The 18828-nt window shown below is 35.9% G+C and overlaps 2 protein-coding genes across 7 annotated transcripts in view; both read right to left on the reverse strand.

The window, feature by feature from the left end:
- LOC112049978 (protein Fe65 homolog) overlaps positions 1-3626 on the reverse strand; it is an 87669-nt gene extending 84043 nt beyond the window's left edge. For both annotated transcript variants that reach the window (XM_052888845.1, XM_052888844.1), the window contains exon 1: positions 3387-3626. The gene's annotated coding sequence lies outside the window, so the exon portion shown is untranslated. The remainder of the gene's footprint in view (positions 1-3386) is intronic.
- A 3186-nt stretch (positions 3627-6812) lies between these two features.
- The window catches only part of LOC112049971 (uncharacterized), a 154098-nt gene continuing 142082 nt past the window's right edge, over positions 6813-18828 (reverse strand). For 2 of the 5 annotated variants that reach the window (XM_052888801.1, XM_052888802.1), the window contains exons 2-6: positions 17026-17278; positions 15437-15572; positions 13523-13638; positions 11862-11961; positions 6813-11641 (exon numbers count right to left, since the gene is read on the reverse strand). In XM_052888801.1, the coding sequence (XP_052744761.1) occupies positions 8346-11641; positions 11862-11961; positions 13523-13638; positions 15437-15572; positions 17026-17109 (3732 nt within the window). In that variant the 5' untranslated portion in view covers positions 17110-17278 and the 3' untranslated portion in view covers positions 6813-8345. Of the gene's footprint in view, positions 11642-11861; positions 11962-13522; positions 13639-15436; positions 15573-17025; positions 17290-18828 lie in introns of those variants that run through there. The other 3 variants (XM_052888799.1, XM_052888800.1, XM_052888803.1) reach the window with 2 other exon arrangements.

Raw genomic sequence — 18828 nt, forward strand, 5'->3', positions numbered from 1 at the left:
AAGACCGGGAGACGCAGCAAAAAAGCAGCGGAAGCGATCGGCATGATGTCACGTCACGATCATGATGGCACATCGCGACCAATACACGATCAGTTTTATCGGCTGTCAAGCCGTTAGCGCTGCAGACATGTGAGCTTATCGGATCGTGAGTGGCTAACATTGGCTTTACTAATAGGTACGAGTGTAGATACATTTTAATGAACCAATTTATGCTGATCAACTAACATCATCATCAGCTAAAAAATCTAATTAATAGAAATGATACTGAGAAAAAAACATTGGACAAAAGGTACCCGGATTACGAAAGGGTTAAACCAATTTTAAACAGGCTAATCCTGGTAATTGGGCAGAATTACCCTTATCTCGGTTAATTGTAAATGCCACTCACAAAAAATGGTTTATCGGTATAAATTGGTGGACAAATATACCTGCAAACCTACTTATTAAATAAATATATCTGTACATATAAATAAAATTTAATTGTTGTATCATCAAGTGATTTGTATAGTTATTCACACACTACCAAAACACAATGAAGCTTATTTAAATTATTTTGAAACGGATGCATGAATTTTAATGAGACTTTTATTGAAAGAGGAGGCTATGTGCTACTTTTTATCTCGGAAAGTCCATAGTTCCCATGGGTTTTGTAAAAAACTGAATCCCACTCAATTATATTTACAAGTTAGCCCTTGACTACAATCTCATCTGATGGCAAGTGATGATGCAATCTAAGATGGAATCTAAACTAACTTGTTAGAAGTTTCTACACAACATCGTACTTACCGGAACGCTAAATCGCATAGCAGTACGTATTTACCAGTAGGGTGGTAACCAACTGCGGCCGAAGCCTCCCACCAGCCAAAATAAAACCATAAGCTACTTTCCGGATTTGGCTTGTGAGTAATAATAATATTGATTTACGAGTATTAACTGCTCTCGCAAAATAATGTTGGCCACACATGGCCATATATTGACATACCTGCAGCGCTGTCAGCATGACGTCAGTTAAATCATCGTGCCGATCGCGATTTTTGCTTCAAGTCGACCCGTCATGCACAGTGCTGATACTTAGTACTCTAGCACGCTCAGTTACTTTTGGTGCATTTTAACTGTTAGGTAGTATGATACCTAGTAGATGCTTTTTTATTCTAAGCAGTAGGTGTATTCATTACTAACAATCGCCCCGCTGTTTTGCCCACATAGTTACCATTCCCGTGGGAATACGGGGATAAAATATATCCTATAGTATAATGATACTCACAAAAACCATGGCTTACTAGTGGTTAAACAGTTTTCAAAATCGGTTAAATTGACCCAGAGACAACAAACTTTTCCTCTGTAGAACATTAACTGTAAGTCAAAGTAAATTTTTATTTTTGCGGAAAAGCCTTTATTTTTACAAGTTAGCCCTTGATTACAATATCACCTGATGGTAAGTGATGATGCAATCTTTCTACGCGACATCGTACCGGAACGCTTAATCGCTTGGCGGTACGTCTTTGTCGTTAGGGTGGTAACTAGCCACGGCCAAAGCCTCCCACCAGCCAGACCTGGACCAATTAAGAAAACCTCAATCGGACCAGCTGGGGATCGAACCCAGGACCTCCGTTTTATAAATCCACCGCGCACACCACTGCGCCACGGAGCTATAGTTGTCCTATCTCAAGTCCTCACTTCATCAAATGAGAGTCGTCTCTAACAGTATGTAGAGTACAATATCCTTATGTGCGTGTTAAGTCAGCCATTGACGGTTAATTATTCTCACGTGTCTGCAGCACAAACGGCTGCGACGACGTTTCATAAGTCGAGCCGTCATGCACGCAGCGACCAATACACGATCAGTTATAGTCGTGGGTGCTGCAGAAACGTGAGAATAATTTATTGATCGTCAATGGCGTGTAATAAATCGAAAAAGTCATACTTTAAACTTTACGGCTTTTACAAGAAAATTACTTGAATAAATCAGCTGCAATGTGACATTGTAGTAGACAGGCCGACTGTTGATTGTTGTCGAAATTGATTTTCCAGAGAGTAATGGTTAAAATAGAAGTGAATTATAAAGTAGGTAGGTGTAGGTATAAGTAACTCATTCGAACCTTGGTGGCAGGGCCGAACCGTCCATACGGCGAACGGAGCAATCGTTCCAGGCGCCAAATCCTAGAGAGCGCCTAAATGATCCTAGTCAACCGTAGACGGTACGGCTCCTGATTTTCAATTGGTCACCCTAGAGTATGGTCGAGATCTTCGCGTTTAATTCTTACTTTACTCATAATTTGGTATAGGTATCTGCATATTAATATCAAACAGGAGAGGCGCCATAATTGCCATGATTGGATCTCGCTTCATTTTAAAATTGACTTCAGGCCGGCGCTGCCTGGTGGCTTTGGTAGGTAGCAATTTTCAAGGGCCCAGGGCCCAGGTAGGTACTTAACTGTCCAAGTATATCTATATAAAGTGTATTTTTTTATTATCCTCAAGATAATATGATAAATTAATCGTACCCCTTGTCCTCTAAGGGTTGCAAGGGTCCTCTTATGTGGATCATTAAAATATGCTGATAATGATGCCAACAATGCCAACAATAATGCCAATTTTTTACATAACATAAGGTCGGAGTATGCCCAACTAGAAGTTGCATACTCCGACCTAATATCACGTGAGTTTTAGCCGTGTTTCATAATCAAAATATGAATAACACCCACGATAGTTTAAATTCTAAAATAACAGAGTTATGTTGGTATGTTTGGATAAACTATTAAAATTAAGTAATAAATTCAGAAATCAGACTGATGACGGAATAATTGTATCTAACCATATCTAACTGGTTTTTCTAATGTTCATAATATACTTACCACCATAATCACTTGATATCATGTGTGTGCAATAAATGCTGTTAAAGCCACCAAAAACAAGTTTTCAAAAAGCTTTTACGCAAGCTTCAAATGTCGACTTACTAATCGGACACTAAAGTGTGATGATACATAAAGGCAATCTTTTATGGCTATAGAGAATTATAAGGTTGTCCTGTGCTTGTTATTTTATGATTATTTGGATAGGAGCAAGTTCTTTGGTAAAATAAATGAATAAATAGGTAATATAGGCTTTATAATTTAGTAATACAAATGTTGTTTATTATTGTATTTCCCAAATTTTAAACAAAAATTTTAATCATGTTGGCAAAGCATTACGCATAGGTGCCCAAGAAAATCATCTTGGCGTCGGAAAAACGACATAAACGCCACATGTATCGCTTACGTTAAGTAAAAATCAATGATTTGTTACGTACTTACCTACTCTACTTTTCGTAGACACACTACATTAATAAAGCAAGTAATATACACTAAATTATTGATTTAAAACTGTAACTTAAAACATATTCTTACCTTTCGTCTTAAGAAGTTATGCTCGATCTTGAAGAACAAAATATTACGTAAGAACGAAAAGTTCAAAGTCTTTTTTTGGTCACAAATAAACAGTCAATACACCACTATGATTAACAGTTTTTCATTTAAAAGTCTCCGTTTTAAATGAATTCACGGGATATAAAAATGTATTTTCCAAACGCGAGAGAAATACAAATGGAAATAAAATGGAGTCGATCTGGCACCCTTGTTGCGATACGGGGTGACTTCGGAGGGTAGTGCGCGTGCGTAAATCTACCCTTAGCGTTGTCGTTCGGAAACACCCTTGTGTTATTTTCTTAACCCCATTTACTTCTATGACAAACAAGACATTCAATAGGTACCCACTAAGTATTGCCGAATTACTAAGAAATCACTTCTACCCTACCTTTCGACATTATTGTGTAGGTACCTATGTATTCCCACAACCTTGATGTCTTATTTCATATGTACGTCATTGATAATGTATCTATCTGTCACTCAGCTCTGCATGAAGTCACTGATATGTTTTTATTGCAATTACATAATAAATATTTCTGAAGTTCGCTCTGAACCTGCAACACTCAACTGCGTAGATATTATAAGCCCGCTGAGATACATACCTATACGGTACGAACCTATACCAAAAAGCTTCGTATTCAGAGCGGACTTGATGTTTGGAGCATATCTACTTTATGTACGTACATACACTTAATAACTTTCGTAGCAAAATTCGCGGCAACAGCCGTTTCGTATGGTTTATCCTACGTGGTTTAGGATACCTATATAATTTAAACTTTTTCTTTATAGAGAAAAAATCTTGACAACCAAATAATTACAAGGACTCCGATGTTTTCCTATTAATGTTTTCTAGTGAACCCTAAAAACTAAATTGTGACAGTCTAGACTCTAGAGTCTAGACTATCAATCAAAATAATTATGACCTAAAATACTATAGCTACAAACACCCCTATTTGTTTTCTTAACCCCAATTACTTAACACCCTTTCTATTCTTAACCTCGATTAGGTGTTACCTACTTACCTACCTAAAAACTATGGAAAGAATCGTGTCATGTGTCAACAACTTGAATTTTACAAACCACATGCCGTAATAAAAGTAGTTTTACCCTTAAATTAATGTATCTACAAACACCCTACCCATTTTAATTTCATTTTAACCCCAATTATTAAGTGCAAAGTACTATGACGTGTTGACACTAATAGCTTTTTGCTGACTGTTTGAAACAATTTTTAGCTCTAATCCTGAGTTAACCGATACTTTTGTTATTTTCAATGACAAGACATTAAATATACTATCTCAGTTGATGTTAAGTGACAATACAGTTAAAGATGGAAGCGGGCTTGCAAGAGGTATAAGTTTATTTTACCCACAGCTCTGAAGGTACCACCATCGCACCGGAACGCTAAATCGCTAATCGTACGCCTTTGACAGTAGGATGGTAACTTGCCACGACTGACGCCTACCACCAGAACAGCCCTGCGTCAATTTAGAAAACAAGCTGGGAATCGAACCCAAGGACCTTTCTGTTGCGAACCACGGAACTATTAACTGCGCCAGAGAGATCGTCAATTTGATTACTATAATTTGCAAGTTTTTTTTAATAGTTGCAGCACAAACCAGATGACCCCACTTAGTAGACTACTACTCGTACCTATAAACAGCTTTATGCCACGTGTCTGTAATTACCATAAATGCCCTTCAGTATTACAGCAATGCTGTATGACGATTGAACAGCAAGGTACCCCTGACGAACTCTGTTACTTAAGTGATAGACTCACTTACTTTATCATATTTTATAATAATAGTAGTAATTACTATGGATTTACTACGTTTTCATGTGCAGTACATCCACATCGCCATTTTATCACAGAACAGCGAGACGCCGTGAACAATGACATCCTTTTGTTGTCGACGTCCAGTCATCCCGCACGAAACGTTTTTCGTCAACATTTCTAATAAGAACTGCGACGATGTGGAATGCCCTTCCGGCGTCTGTGTTTCCTTACCCTTACCTTATCAGCCGATAGACGTCCACTGCTGGACATAGGCCTCTTGCATGGACCTCCAAGCACAACGGTCTCGAGTCGCCAACATACAGCGGCTCCCTGCAACCCGCTTGATATCCTCGGTCCACCTAGTGGGGGGTCGACAAACACTGCGTGTTTCACGTAAATAGCACCTTCAAGGCAAGAATAGGTATCTTCTAGACAAGCGCGCTTCATCTTAGACCTCATCATTGTAGCCAAGCGCATTACAAAAACAGTATTTACAAAAATGTCCAAAAACCATATACTCGTAGTTCAGCAGAGACGGCTCCATGTGTTTTCTCGTCACTTTCATTTTTAATATCGCTCGGATTATATTCGCTGTTTGTAAGGAAATGAAATTACTATTGACTCGTAGGATTTGTGGTTTTGTATCCTAATAAAATACCGTACGAAAAAGAGGGAAATGTTAAATAAATAAAAAGGAAAGAATATTAAAAAAGCGAGTAAGAGAAGAGCAGACTGTCTTTGGGTCTCATAAGATACTCACTCGTTTATATATTTTTTTTTATTCTTTACAAGTTAGCCCTTGACTACAATCTCACCTGATGGTAAGTGATGATGCAGTCTAAGATAACGAAACGGGCTAACTTGTTAAGAGGAGGATGAAAATCCACACTCCTTATCCTCGTTGGTCTAGAGTTAAGCCTTTGATTCATACCATGAAGCCCTGGATTCGAGTCCCGGGTGGAACGGGACTATCAAATACTGAGCTTTTATTACTTTCAAGAAATTTTCATTAAAATTTCCCTGCCCAGAATTGCGAAGATTTTTTTTATTATTTACAAGTTAGTCTTTGACCACAATCTCACCTGATGGGAAGTGATGATGCAATCTTGGATGGAAGCGAGCTAACTTGTTAGGAAGAAAATCCACACCCCTATCGGTTTCTACACGACATCGTTCATCAATGTTTTCATACTGTTACTATCGCGTTAACGTAAACGCGAATTTATATGGAATTGAAACAGTTGTGCAGTTTAACCACTAGATGGCCAGATGTTTCAATTCCTTGGAAATTCGCGTTTACGTTAACGTGACCGTCACAGTATCAAACTGCCACTAGGCCCTAAACCCTAAATCACTTGGCGGAATATCTTATATAAATATAGTTTGGTAACTACCGGCAAGGTAGTTACCAAAGGCCGAAGTCCCCAACCAGACCTAGACCAAATAAGAAATCTTAATCGACCTAGCCGGGGATCGAACCCAGGACTTCCATCTTGAAAACCCACCGAGCAAAGCACTGCGCCACGGAGCCCGTCAAAAATATTGTGGTATTACCTATTATATGCCTTACCCTAGTCTCAAATCCTGCACGCCACTGGGGAAGATTGTGGAAAGGGTAACAAATACATCAGTGAAACTATAGCAATAAAATTTGTATTTCACAGTTCAGAAATGTTTAATACATAATGTAGTCTTTAATAAAATATAACTATTGCTATACCATTGCAATAACACTCAAAAATACACTTGTTTTAACAACGCATGTTAGCTATACTTAGATATTTATATATATATAACGTTATTCTGAGAATATTTTGAAATTTTATTTAATACTATTAAATGAACCTATATTACTTTTATTACGCATAATATGTATACAGCAATATCCTTATTGTGGGATTATGAAAATATACCTTCATTTATTTTTCTCTATTAATTATTATTATTTAATGTATTACTTCATTTAATTTAATCTAACACTTCATTTAAAATGAACATGCAGTTTTAGTTTATTTTTTTTAAATAAACTGGACCAAGAAATTGCTATAAAATTTGATGTTAAATTATTTTTTTACCTTTGTCTATTTTAAAATTAAGAACAAAATGCACTTGCGAGGATGATTACACCCAAAAAATGCATTTTTTCAAGATATTGCTATTCAGTTGATAATGTTATTATTCTTTTGCTTTGATATTTATATATTTTAGAATTAAGAACAAAATGCATTTGCGAGAGGGTACACACCCAAAAATGCATATTTTCCTTACTAAATGTTTGCTTACATTTAAATTTCTCCGTCCAGTTTAGGCGCATTTAATTCTACATTTATTGTGTTATTTTCAAAATAAATGAAAGTCACTCGTCAAAGGCTAAGCCCAAAAAATGATATCCACAGAAAATTCTGTGATAAATGCAACCTTTAGAAAAAACATTTTCTAATACTAATTCTACATTTCATAATATTGATTCAATTCTTTCTATGACAATAGATTTTAATTTCATCATTCTATTTTCCAACAATAATATAATATTGCATCAAGCAACTTTTTTTTTAATACAACATTAGGCTCTTTACACACTATATCAAAATTCGAGTATTCTCTATCTGATGTAGTCAAAGCACTTTTTTTTTTCATAAATTTTCAAGGGCTTGATCGCATTTTTTATTCGAATCCGATACAGTGTGTAGCGAGCCTTAAGATACTTTATTAAAAGCTAGTGAACTACATACAAGAATATTCAATCGGGTTTAGTGTTACTATTTACTATACTTATTTTAAAATGTGTACTATTAGAACATATTAAAAGATTTAATTATTAAAAATGCTGGTTTTTCTTCCACGCCATTACTAGTTAGTGACAGATTTGAGTTATCAGAAGCTTGTTTAGAAGCATTCCTGAATCAATTTAATTTTATTTTATTTGAACCATTTCATTTAGAGTTTGGGCTATAATTTGCTTCCGTTTCATACTAATCTTGGTGTTAATTTGGCACAAAATGTTTAACAAAAGGATATCAAATAGTTCACTAACTCTTAGTTTATTAATATTACAATGTCAATTTAGAATAGAACTTATTTGTTCTTATCACCTAAATATGTGTTTTATATATAAACCACAACTTAATTGAAACTACGTGATAGCGTAACACTTAGCACCTTTTTTATTTGGTCATCCCCTGTTTCGCGCGCCTCTCCCATTCCGCTCTCATTTGCAAGATCCCCTTAAACTGAGGCGATGCATCGGCCTCTTCAATGGCTTTCTCCATCGCAATCTCAATCTTTTCATTGTCACTATCCTTTTGTATCACAGTACTTTCGCGCTTTTCCTTTTCCAACGATTGTCTAAAATCATCCCTTTTCTGCCACGGCCGTTTGGTTAAAGTGTCCGCCTTAAAAGCCATCGCTTCACTTTTTGTTATGCTCTTAATATCTTCTCTACCATTGGATGAGTCTGGGAATGTTCTATTCCTTAATCTCTTTTCAGGTGTAGAATCTGATACTTCTTTCTTATATTTATTTACATCGTTTCTGTACACCGGTGCACTGTCCCGTTTAGTACTGACACTGTTGATGCTTACACTCCTTTGGTAATGAACTCCGAACTGACTGACTCTTGCTGCGATGTCGACTAATTTGTTCTCAGGGCTCTGTTCTTTAACTTCTTCGTTTTCTTTATCACTATCTCTGGATTTAATAGATGCGTTAAACTCATTTTTTAATAGCTTTGATCTCGCTGCTATTGCGTTGGCTTCAGCTATTTCCTGAGCTATATGGTCGGCTTCCGAATCTTTGAGCTTCAGTGATCGTCTAGCAAAAACTTTCATCAGTTCAGGCTCATCGTCATTCTTTCTTTCGCCTCGAGATTCTTTGCCGATTATTGGCTTTTTCCTATAAATAACTGCTTCCTCTTGTCTGTCAGGGGTTCTATTTTCATTGCTGTCGGTGCTTTGGATTGAGCTTTTACTCCCAAAACTGGAGCGTGACTTTTGATCAATGGATATGTTGTCATCGATTTTCTCTGTACTGCCTTCTGTACTGACAGAGCTAGTTCTAGATTTATCAGGCCGGTCATGAGAATCGACACTAAACGATTTCTTTTTGAAAAAATGTTTTGGTGTTGAAGGACTTTGTGGAGTGATATTGCCTACGTTAGGTGTTGCAGTTTTTGTGGTTACAACCGATATTTTTTCTTCAGTTTCATTACTATCAATTGCGTCAGTTTTTTTGAAAGAGTCCTTTCTGGTTGGCATGTTTTGTGTAGCCTTCGTTTCTGTTACGAGAAAACACTCAACATTTTCGTCCTTTTCGGCTTGGTGACTATCAGTTTTCTTGGGGGTTACATTAGCAGTCAGAACCACATTTGTAACAGGCTTCGAATCCACTTTGTTTAGCTGTATGTTTAAAAATTCTGGTACACCTGGCTTAGTGGTACCTGATTTCTGAATTTTTTCATCACTTTTACTTGTTTTAAGGGATTCTTTAGCTTTAGTAGCAATGGGTGTTTGTTCTTTGTTTACGTGTGTAACTGATATGAAGCTTTCGGTATCTACCTTGTCTTTCTGAAGATCAGCTTTTGATTGTCCCAAAGCACTTTCAACAGATATGGTTTTACGCCTATCATCTATAGGTTTTTCCGGAGTACTTTTAACGCTGTCTAAAGAACTAGATTTGAGTATTGGAGATATAATAGGTTTAGGTGAACTAATAATATCATCAATTTTAGCCTCTATCTGAGAAATGTCACTATCGCGTTTATGTGTGTCCATTGTGATTTGAATGCTGTTAGTAAACAGCTTTCTCTCTTCACAAAGATCTGGCTTTAGGCTGTCAAGGTAACTGCTATCAGTGCTTGGCAAGCTGTCGTAATTTGCTTCAGAACTACCTTGTAGTAATCCATAGTTTCTAGCAGACACTCTTTTGGAATAATCGTGTCTTTCACTTACGTTTCTTCGATAATTCACTTCCCAGCTTTCAAGTAAAGGTTCTGAAATGCCCACAATTGCTGGAAGACTAGGCATCTGATTTTCTTGTGAGCTAATAGATGGTGACTCAGACGCATATCGAAAGCTGTGTGATTTGCCTATACTGTTTCTTGTTTCCACATACTCTTCTCCTAGAGATCTCAGACCCGATGTCACATAAGATTCCTCTGTTTTACCAATGTGATGTATTGTATCACGTTTAGCCACGATTTCTTTTTCCCTAAAATCGGATGCATCTGATGATCTACTCATATATTTCATATTTTCTGAGCTGTGAGTTATATTCCTGGTAGGAGATGATGATATCATAACGCTTGGATTGAAGTAAGGAATATTTTTAGGCATGCTTCCGCTGTGGAAGACGTAGTCGTTATTTACGCTTTTGATTCTCATTCCTCTTACGGGAGGTTCTTCATCAGAAGCTTCGAAAGTGGGTGACAAACTTTCTTCCTGAGCTCTGCTTGCTAACTCGTTAACTAAAAATGCTTTCGTTGAGAACGGATCAATTAACCTTTGAACAGAAGCAGGTCTTTTCGATTTGTCATGATGCAGGCTAAACGATTCTCTCTTGTGTTCATCAATAGCTTCCCTAGACGAGGAACGTTTGGCTTTTTCAACTCTTTCACTATATTCATCGCGTCTACTATATCTATTTTTCATTTCCAAATTCAACATTTTATCGGTTTCTTCGGCAACTTTGAGATCAGTAATGCTATATTCGACACCGGCAACTTTGGCAGCACTGTACACGTCTTTGTATGCTCCGTCGTGAACGTAAGCACCCTTGTTATCTATTCTCTTGTGCATTTGATTTGCGAAGACTTTCTGGCCGGCAGATTTGTACGAGCGCTCAGCGGGGACAGGCTTGTAACCTTGACTTTGTTCTGTGTAATAAAATCCAGAATTTCTCTCTGTATCTACAGACTTGTACTGAGCTGTAGATTTCTCCATTTTCGTTTTCTTCACATCTTGCAGACCATCTCCGTCCGGCTGATCCTTCTTTGATTTTTTACCACTCTTCCTCAGCAGTAGCCTACTGAAAAACGATTCCTCTTTCTTTGAAGACCTTATGACTTCGTTCTCGAGTTTCTTTTCTGACTTAGATTTCTTTTCGAGGCAAGATTCTTCGGCATACTTCTTGTCAGTGCGACACTTTGAAATCCTTTCTTCAGACTGGTAAGTATGAGCTTCGACTGTTTGTATTTTCGGCGAACTTTCCCTGAGTGGTTGATCCTGAGTGCTTGACTTGCTCCTTTTGATGGAAGATCTGGGTGTGTTGGACTCCGCAATACTCAGTTTCGCCGGAGACTGCCCGACGAGCTGGTTCAGCGCTAGTCCAGGGGGCAGCGAAGAGGACTTCAGTTTGGTGTCGCTAGGAGTGTCGAGAACTTTCTGCAACTCTCGGTTAAGTTGGTGATGTTGTTGCTCTTTGACGATCATATGGTGCTTCGTAGTGGTCGATGAAGAGAATGATTCTGGAAAAAGAAGTTTGAAGTTCAGACTAAACCAATCAACGAATGTACATAATTTGGAAACTAAATCTGGCAACGTTTTTTGTCTACAATAGAAATAGATCCAATCAACATCACTAGGTAGTAAATTCTTAGTACTTAAAAACATTTTGCAACGAAATCATCGATAAATAAAGAATACTTTGTTAAAAATTGGTAATTATTTACTGTTGAGAATACATACCAGTAACGACTTCTGAGGTTTTAAAAGCGACTTCAGGAGTAGTGCTTCGTATCATTTCTTCGTTCAGCTCGGGAGTTATCGGCAAGGCTGACGCGGCAATCTGTAATTTTCAGAACATAATTCTTTTAGCTTTTATTATTTTTACACACTTTTTTTTATTCTTTACAAGTTAACCCTTGACTACAATCTCACCTGTTGATGCAATCTTAGATAGAAGCGGGCTAACTTGTTAGAAGGAGAATGAATATCCACACCCCTTTCGGTTTCTACACGACATCGTACTTACTAAATCGCTTGGCGGTAGGTCTTGGCCGGTAGGGTTGTAACTAGCCACAGCCGAAGCCTCTCACTAGTCAAATAAGCTCTTAGTTATTACGCTAAATGTTATATTGCTGAGATAGTTTATTTTTCAAATTTGTGCTAAACATAACGTATAACGTTATGTTTTTCTAAGACAAGTGAATAAATTAATATGTTAAGTAAATTCAAAAAGTTAATTTTCAAGTTAAAGTACGCGCAAGATAGATAGAAGATAGAATATTGCCAGCGTTAGTGATCTCTTTTAACCACCAAAAGATAGATAGAGATAGACGACAAGATACTATAGTGGCGGATCGTTCACTTTACGGGTTGACTCGTATTTATTGTTTGATTTTTCCTGTTAATTTAGTTTCCCATATATTTTAATTTTGTTAACTCTGTTCTTTTTTGTTTCATTATTTTAATTTTACTTAGTATAATATGTATATAGTCAGTCACTTAGTATATAGTTACAACTTTAGTTTAATATATATTGTTATCATCAGGAATAGATTTGGTTTGTTGTAAGTTTTAAGTTAACCTTAGTCGTAGACACGTCCGTGGACACACAAGGTTTCATCTGAAGCGCCAGCGCCACAGCTCGCTGTGGCATCGTGCTGAGGTGGATACCTTTTTGTCCACGGCCAGATTTTTGTATGTTCTGTTTGTTTATTTTATTTGTGTGTGGACAAATCAAAATATTCTATTCTATTCTAAGATGGCATTTTTGATTAGTTCCAATTTTGCCAACTTGTGTTGCTCGCACAAAGGTTCCAAACAAAGATTACAGTGTATTATTGGAAATATATAGGCAACTCTAACTTTTTTCGGAACGCCTGTAATAGCGCCATCTAGTAACTAGCTACGGTATTTTTAGTATAGTATCCATTATGTTATTAAAATTAAATTGCATATTTTTTGTAAAGGAGAGAGATTTTTGATTTTGTAATAGTTGTAGAAACCAATTGAGAAAAACAAAAATAAAACAAAAAAGTGTTACCCCCGGGCTCGAATTCAGAATTAACAGATCGTACCTTTGTTATGCACCACTAGGCCAAATGACTATGTGGAACATCGTCAAAATTAATGTACACTTACTGTCTTTCTTTAATAATGGCTTTGCTTTAGAAATACAAACACATTCTTACTATTACGCGTCAAAATTAAAAGGATAAATAATTCGTTTTTTCTCCGTACTTACACGGTTTAAATCTCTAAAAACATTATAATACATACACACCATATGTAATTGAATTTACAATCCTGGAATCTTAAACCTAGGATATAGATGGCGCTGCTTCATAAAGATTTCACGTTCTTCTAAGTTCCCATGGCATGGTTCCAAACATGAATGAACTTACAGGGTTGGCTTTCTTCCGGCGGGGCGCGCCGTGCGTGCGGCGCGGGCGCACCGCCATCTTGTGGCGCGCGGCCGAGTGCGACAGTGGCGCCACGCCGGGCGGCGGCTCGGAAGAATCTGGAAATTATATTAACAAGACCTTGTAATACTCATTCATCATTATCAGCCTTTTTTACTGCCAACAGAGCCAAGACTATAAGAATAATTAGGAGCTTAGACCCTTTGGCTTTGGAGCCGTGATAGCCCAGTGAATATGACCTCTGCCTCCAATTCCGGAGGGTGTGTGTTCGAATCCGGTACGGGGCATGCACCTTCAACTTCAGCTGTGTGCATTTTAAGACATTAAACATCACGTGTCTTAAACGGTGAAGGAAAACATCGTGAGGAAACCTACATACCAGAGAATTTTCTTAATTCTCTGCGTTTGTGAAGTCTGCCAATTCGCATTGGCCCAGCGTTGTGGACTATTGGCCTAACCCCTCTCACTTTGAGAGGAGACTCGAGCTCAGCAGTGACCCGAATATGGTTTGATAACGCAAGGAACTAATGGCTTAAAATGCTCTCCGAGGCACGAGGTGTACCACCACCAAATTCTAAATTTAAGACTAATTTTGGAATTTCTAAGCCCAGGATTCGAGCTCGTGATTTTAAACCACTTAGGCTAATAATAATAATAATAATAATAATTTATTCATAAGAAAGTACAGAAGGTTTACAGAACTTGCTATAGACATACATACTTTCTACCTTGACAGGTGTATGAATATTAAAAATAATATTATACTAACTAATAATTCCATAATTCCAATAATTAAATATTCAATCGGTGAACATGGTTTAAAAAAAAAAAAATACAAGTACAATTAGCATAATTTAACGAAGCATCCTTTACATCAAATTAAAATAATTAATATACTATCAGAATCCATTAAACAATGTCAATATAAATGCTATGTCAGGTGTAATGCAACATTAAATCAATCAATGTCATATAATTAAAAAAATGAAGTCAAAAATTAAAAATTAATGTCAGGAAATAAAATTAAAAATGTCAATAATTTATAAGAAAATCATTACTGATTACATTTATTGTTGCATTCAGAATTTGTCATTTAAAAAGTCTTTTACACAGTAATAATTTTTATATAATAATAATTTCAATAAATATTTTTTAAAAGACAAAAATGACATGTCATAACTGTGCGGTGGCAACTTATTATAAATACGTATAGCTGAGCAATACACATTATTCCTATACAAGGCCAAGTGTTGGTAGGGTACACATAATTTATTTTTGAGCCTTGACTCTGGGTTTAATTCTGATTTAAACTTGAAATATTCGGGATTCTTTTTTATTAAAATGCTACCACTGAACCAAAGAAGCAGTCATTACAGTACTCAGCTATTAAAAATTTTACTTATAGATATGGCATATTTTTAGTACAAAGTAAGACTCTTTGTAGGGTAGAGTGGGTACGGATGTGCCACAGAACAAAAAATATGTAAAAACATATTTTTTGTTTTTTTTTTACGCTGTATCAACGTAAGCTTAGTAGTAGCGTAGTTGGTTATATGACACTAATTATTTTGTACGTATGGTATTTTGTACAGTCATGGTGAATGATTTTAGGCTCAAGAGTGCGTTGGGACGGAACTGTTGGTTACGTTGGTTACAAGATTAAAATTTTAAATTTCAGTAATAATTTTAGTTTAGTAATTTTTTGTTTATTTTTATTTGTTTTCTTATTAATTGTTGGCGTTAAAAATGTTGAAAAAAAACTCTGGTGATTAATGGACGCCCTATGTCAATAAATTAAGAGGATGTTGAATGAGTAATAAAGTTCAATCCAGAATATTATAAAAAACTGATTTTACGCAGACATTTGACGGAAGAACATTTGTGTTCGACACTCACTGTATACGTCGGAGTGGTCACTGCGCGACTGGTCCTGCTGCTGGCTGCTGCAGCTGTCCTCGTCCATCTCGGACGAGCCCACGCTGAGCAGCGAGCCGTCGCTGCACGACGACTGCGATATGCCGGCATGGTGACGCTGCGGACAAGAAACGATATTTTATAACCTGTGTCATGTCACGTTAACATTATTTTTATTTATGCTTATTATTAATCGAAATAAAGAGAATGTAAAATGATGTTTAAGGGCAAGGGGGTAAGAGTGAGCGACGTAAGCCATCTCCTACTATTAAAAAACTAAGTCTTCTTTGTTAGAGTGTAGGTACATAACATAACATAGCAAATGCCAAGAGAGTAGCTGAATGTAGGTTGCTCAAGACCATGGTTTTCAGATGTCCTTGCAAGAGGCCTAGATTCAGCAGTGCACGTTTGACTGATAACGTTGAAAAACTTTATTTACCAGAGAAAATTTTTAAATTATCAAAAAAAGAAAAAAGAATTAGTCTACGTAAATTGCCTTCTGAGTAAAAACTATGTTATTTGTGGTAGTTTTCTTATGTTATAGAAGAAGGAAGCAGGTACTATTTGTAACATTTATTAAATCTATAAGTAACACTTTCAACAATAAATAAATTCAATAATACATATAAAATAGATGCATCAATTTATCGTTTCCTATAAACGATAAGCGCGATAAATATAACAACCCAAAATATGAGATACAAAATGTGATCAAATAAAAATACCGTCATATCTGTATCGCATATCACATTATTTATATCTTATATTATGACATTATCACTAGTTATCTTTGAGCCTTGATATTGACTTTCAATATGATTTTCTTAGAATTGTTACTAAAATTAAAAGAAATTCAACTGCCTTCAAATATCTATAATAGGCTACACTACAAATCGTAAAATTCTCCGCACGATTATTTTAAAGACAGTATCATGTTACTGGAAAACATTCATATTCGTCTTATAAATATTATTTAGTTGTGGGAATGGAATCTACGACCTTGGATGCAGTAGGCAAGGTCACTATCCACTGCGCTACTCGGCACTCGATAGTTCCTCCAATACAATCATCTCTATCAACTATCAGCCTACTTAAATACCTACTACAGGCCAGGCCCTTTTCTTGTAGGAGAACTTTGAAGTATAAACCCACCACGCTATTCCAGTATGGATTGTAAGGCTTAGGGTTATACTAAACTCTATAAAGATTACTATCTGATGATACTATTAGCTGATATTTACTCTCACCAACTCTGGACTACTAAGATTTTTTTTTTGAAATTTCAACTTCTTTTTAAATGCAAAATTAAATGCTCAGTGTTTGCTATCCCGACTCAGCTGGTTAGCATTAAATAAATGGTGAAAACTCTCATAAGTCCACTAATAGACGTCAAAGTTAGTAAATTGGCCTGTTGGATTCGAACCCATTATCTAGTGCGATCTAGAGCTAACGAAGGCAGCTATTTTAGAATTTATTTACATTTATATTTTTTAATTTATTACAAACACGGCTAAAATTCAAGAAGACAGCTATAATAGCTTCCGTTTAATCAATCATCAGTATCAACAAACCTTGATATTGGCACTGATATACTTTCTCCGCGGCGGCCGTCTTACCCCCACCTCCCCACTCGAGCTCGTCACATACAGCATCATGTTGAGACTGTTACATCACTTCACACCATTTCACTGTTCACTGTTTTAACTTTGTATAAATGTTTTACGTCACTATTATCATCACTAATGTTTTTACTTCATTTGTTTTTTACTAATACTTATAGTTTTTTTTTATTTCACTGTTATGTTATGTAAATCTATGCTGTATCTAGGTAAATAAGTAAGTATTACAAATCTCTATGCTGTATCTAGGTAAATAAGTATTACAAATCAGTAAAAATAAATGTTATTGATTTTAAGTACCTAACTCTTGAATTGATTTTAAGTACCTAACTCTTGAAACTCTTTTAAGTACCTAACTTTTATTTATTGATTTCAAGTAGAGTCTAATGGTAGAGTCACAATAAGTCTACCACCGCTTTTAGAAGCAGGTTCTACAGAAGAGAAACACAATAAATTAATTAAACAAATAAAAAACCCGACTGTATAAAGGATAAAAAAACTGAAAAGAAAAGAAACAAGCTCAGTCCAGAAGTGTAGAAAGCAATTAGAGGTAATAAAGAATATTATACATACATATATACATACATACATACAAGATACGCGCGAAAAACATAACCCTTCTTGCAGTCGGGTAAAAAAGAAAGCACTTGCTATTTAAAAAAAAGTTACAATTATTTTTAAAATAGGTACGAGTAGGTACCTAAATGAAATTTAATTAAAGTCTCAGACTCGACTATTGTAGTATCCACTCCTATTATATCCTACTAATATTATAAACGCGAAAGTTTGTATGGATGTAAGTTTGTTTGTATGTTTGTAACTCTTTAACGCCGCTACTACTAAAGCGATTAGGCTGAAATTTGGAACGGAAATAGATTTTACTGTCGCTTCTTTCATGCCGGAAAATCCATGGTTCTTGTGGGATTTGTGAAAAACTGAATTCCACGCGGACGAAGTCGCAGGCGTTCGCTAGTTGGCCATATTTAGAAGATATTCCAAATATTTGAAAAAATACGTATAAATACGAATAAATGTGATTAAGTTATTACTTAAACATGATCCGAAATCAGTTGAGCGGTTGCAAAAAATCCATCTACGAATTATAAAACAAGTTTCATTAAGAATGTTCGTATAAAGAAATTGTAATTAAAAATAATACAGTAGTTAGTCCTGATATAAATATATTATTATATAATTACATTATATATGAGTAGTTACTTGTTTAACAACATATCAAAATACACGTTTTCAAAACATACAAGTGGCTGATACACGTTTTTTGCAATGGGAACTTTTTATTGCTATAATTCTCACGATATTCGAAATACCTGAGCTGTTTTGTAATTATGTGTAGGTTTCTTTTTTATATTATTGAGTCTTACGGTTTACCCGCGTAGTTCCAGTGGGAATACGGGCATAAAATATAGCCTATGGCAAACTAGCTAACTATTGGTAAAATAATTTTTAAAATTGGTTCATGGTTGGTATTTTTTTAAATAATAAATAAATATACTTAAACAATACACATCACTATCTAGCCCCAAAGTAAGCATACAGAGTAACATGTGGGTACTAAGATAGTTGATATTATAATATTAATATACATTTATATACTACATATAAATACTTATATAATGTATAAATGTATAAATACACACAGACACTGGAAAACACCCATGCTCATCAAATAGTTTCCAGTAGTGGGAATCGAACCCACGGCCGTGGATGCAGAAAGCAGGGTCACTACCCACTGCG

The sequence above is a fragment of the Bicyclus anynana genome, chromosome 23 (assembly GCF_947172395.1).
Source record: "Bicyclus anynana chromosome 23, ilBicAnyn1.1, whole genome shotgun sequence".
NCBI classification, from domain to species: Eukaryota; Metazoa; Arthropoda; class Insecta; order Lepidoptera; family Nymphalidae; genus Bicyclus; species Bicyclus anynana.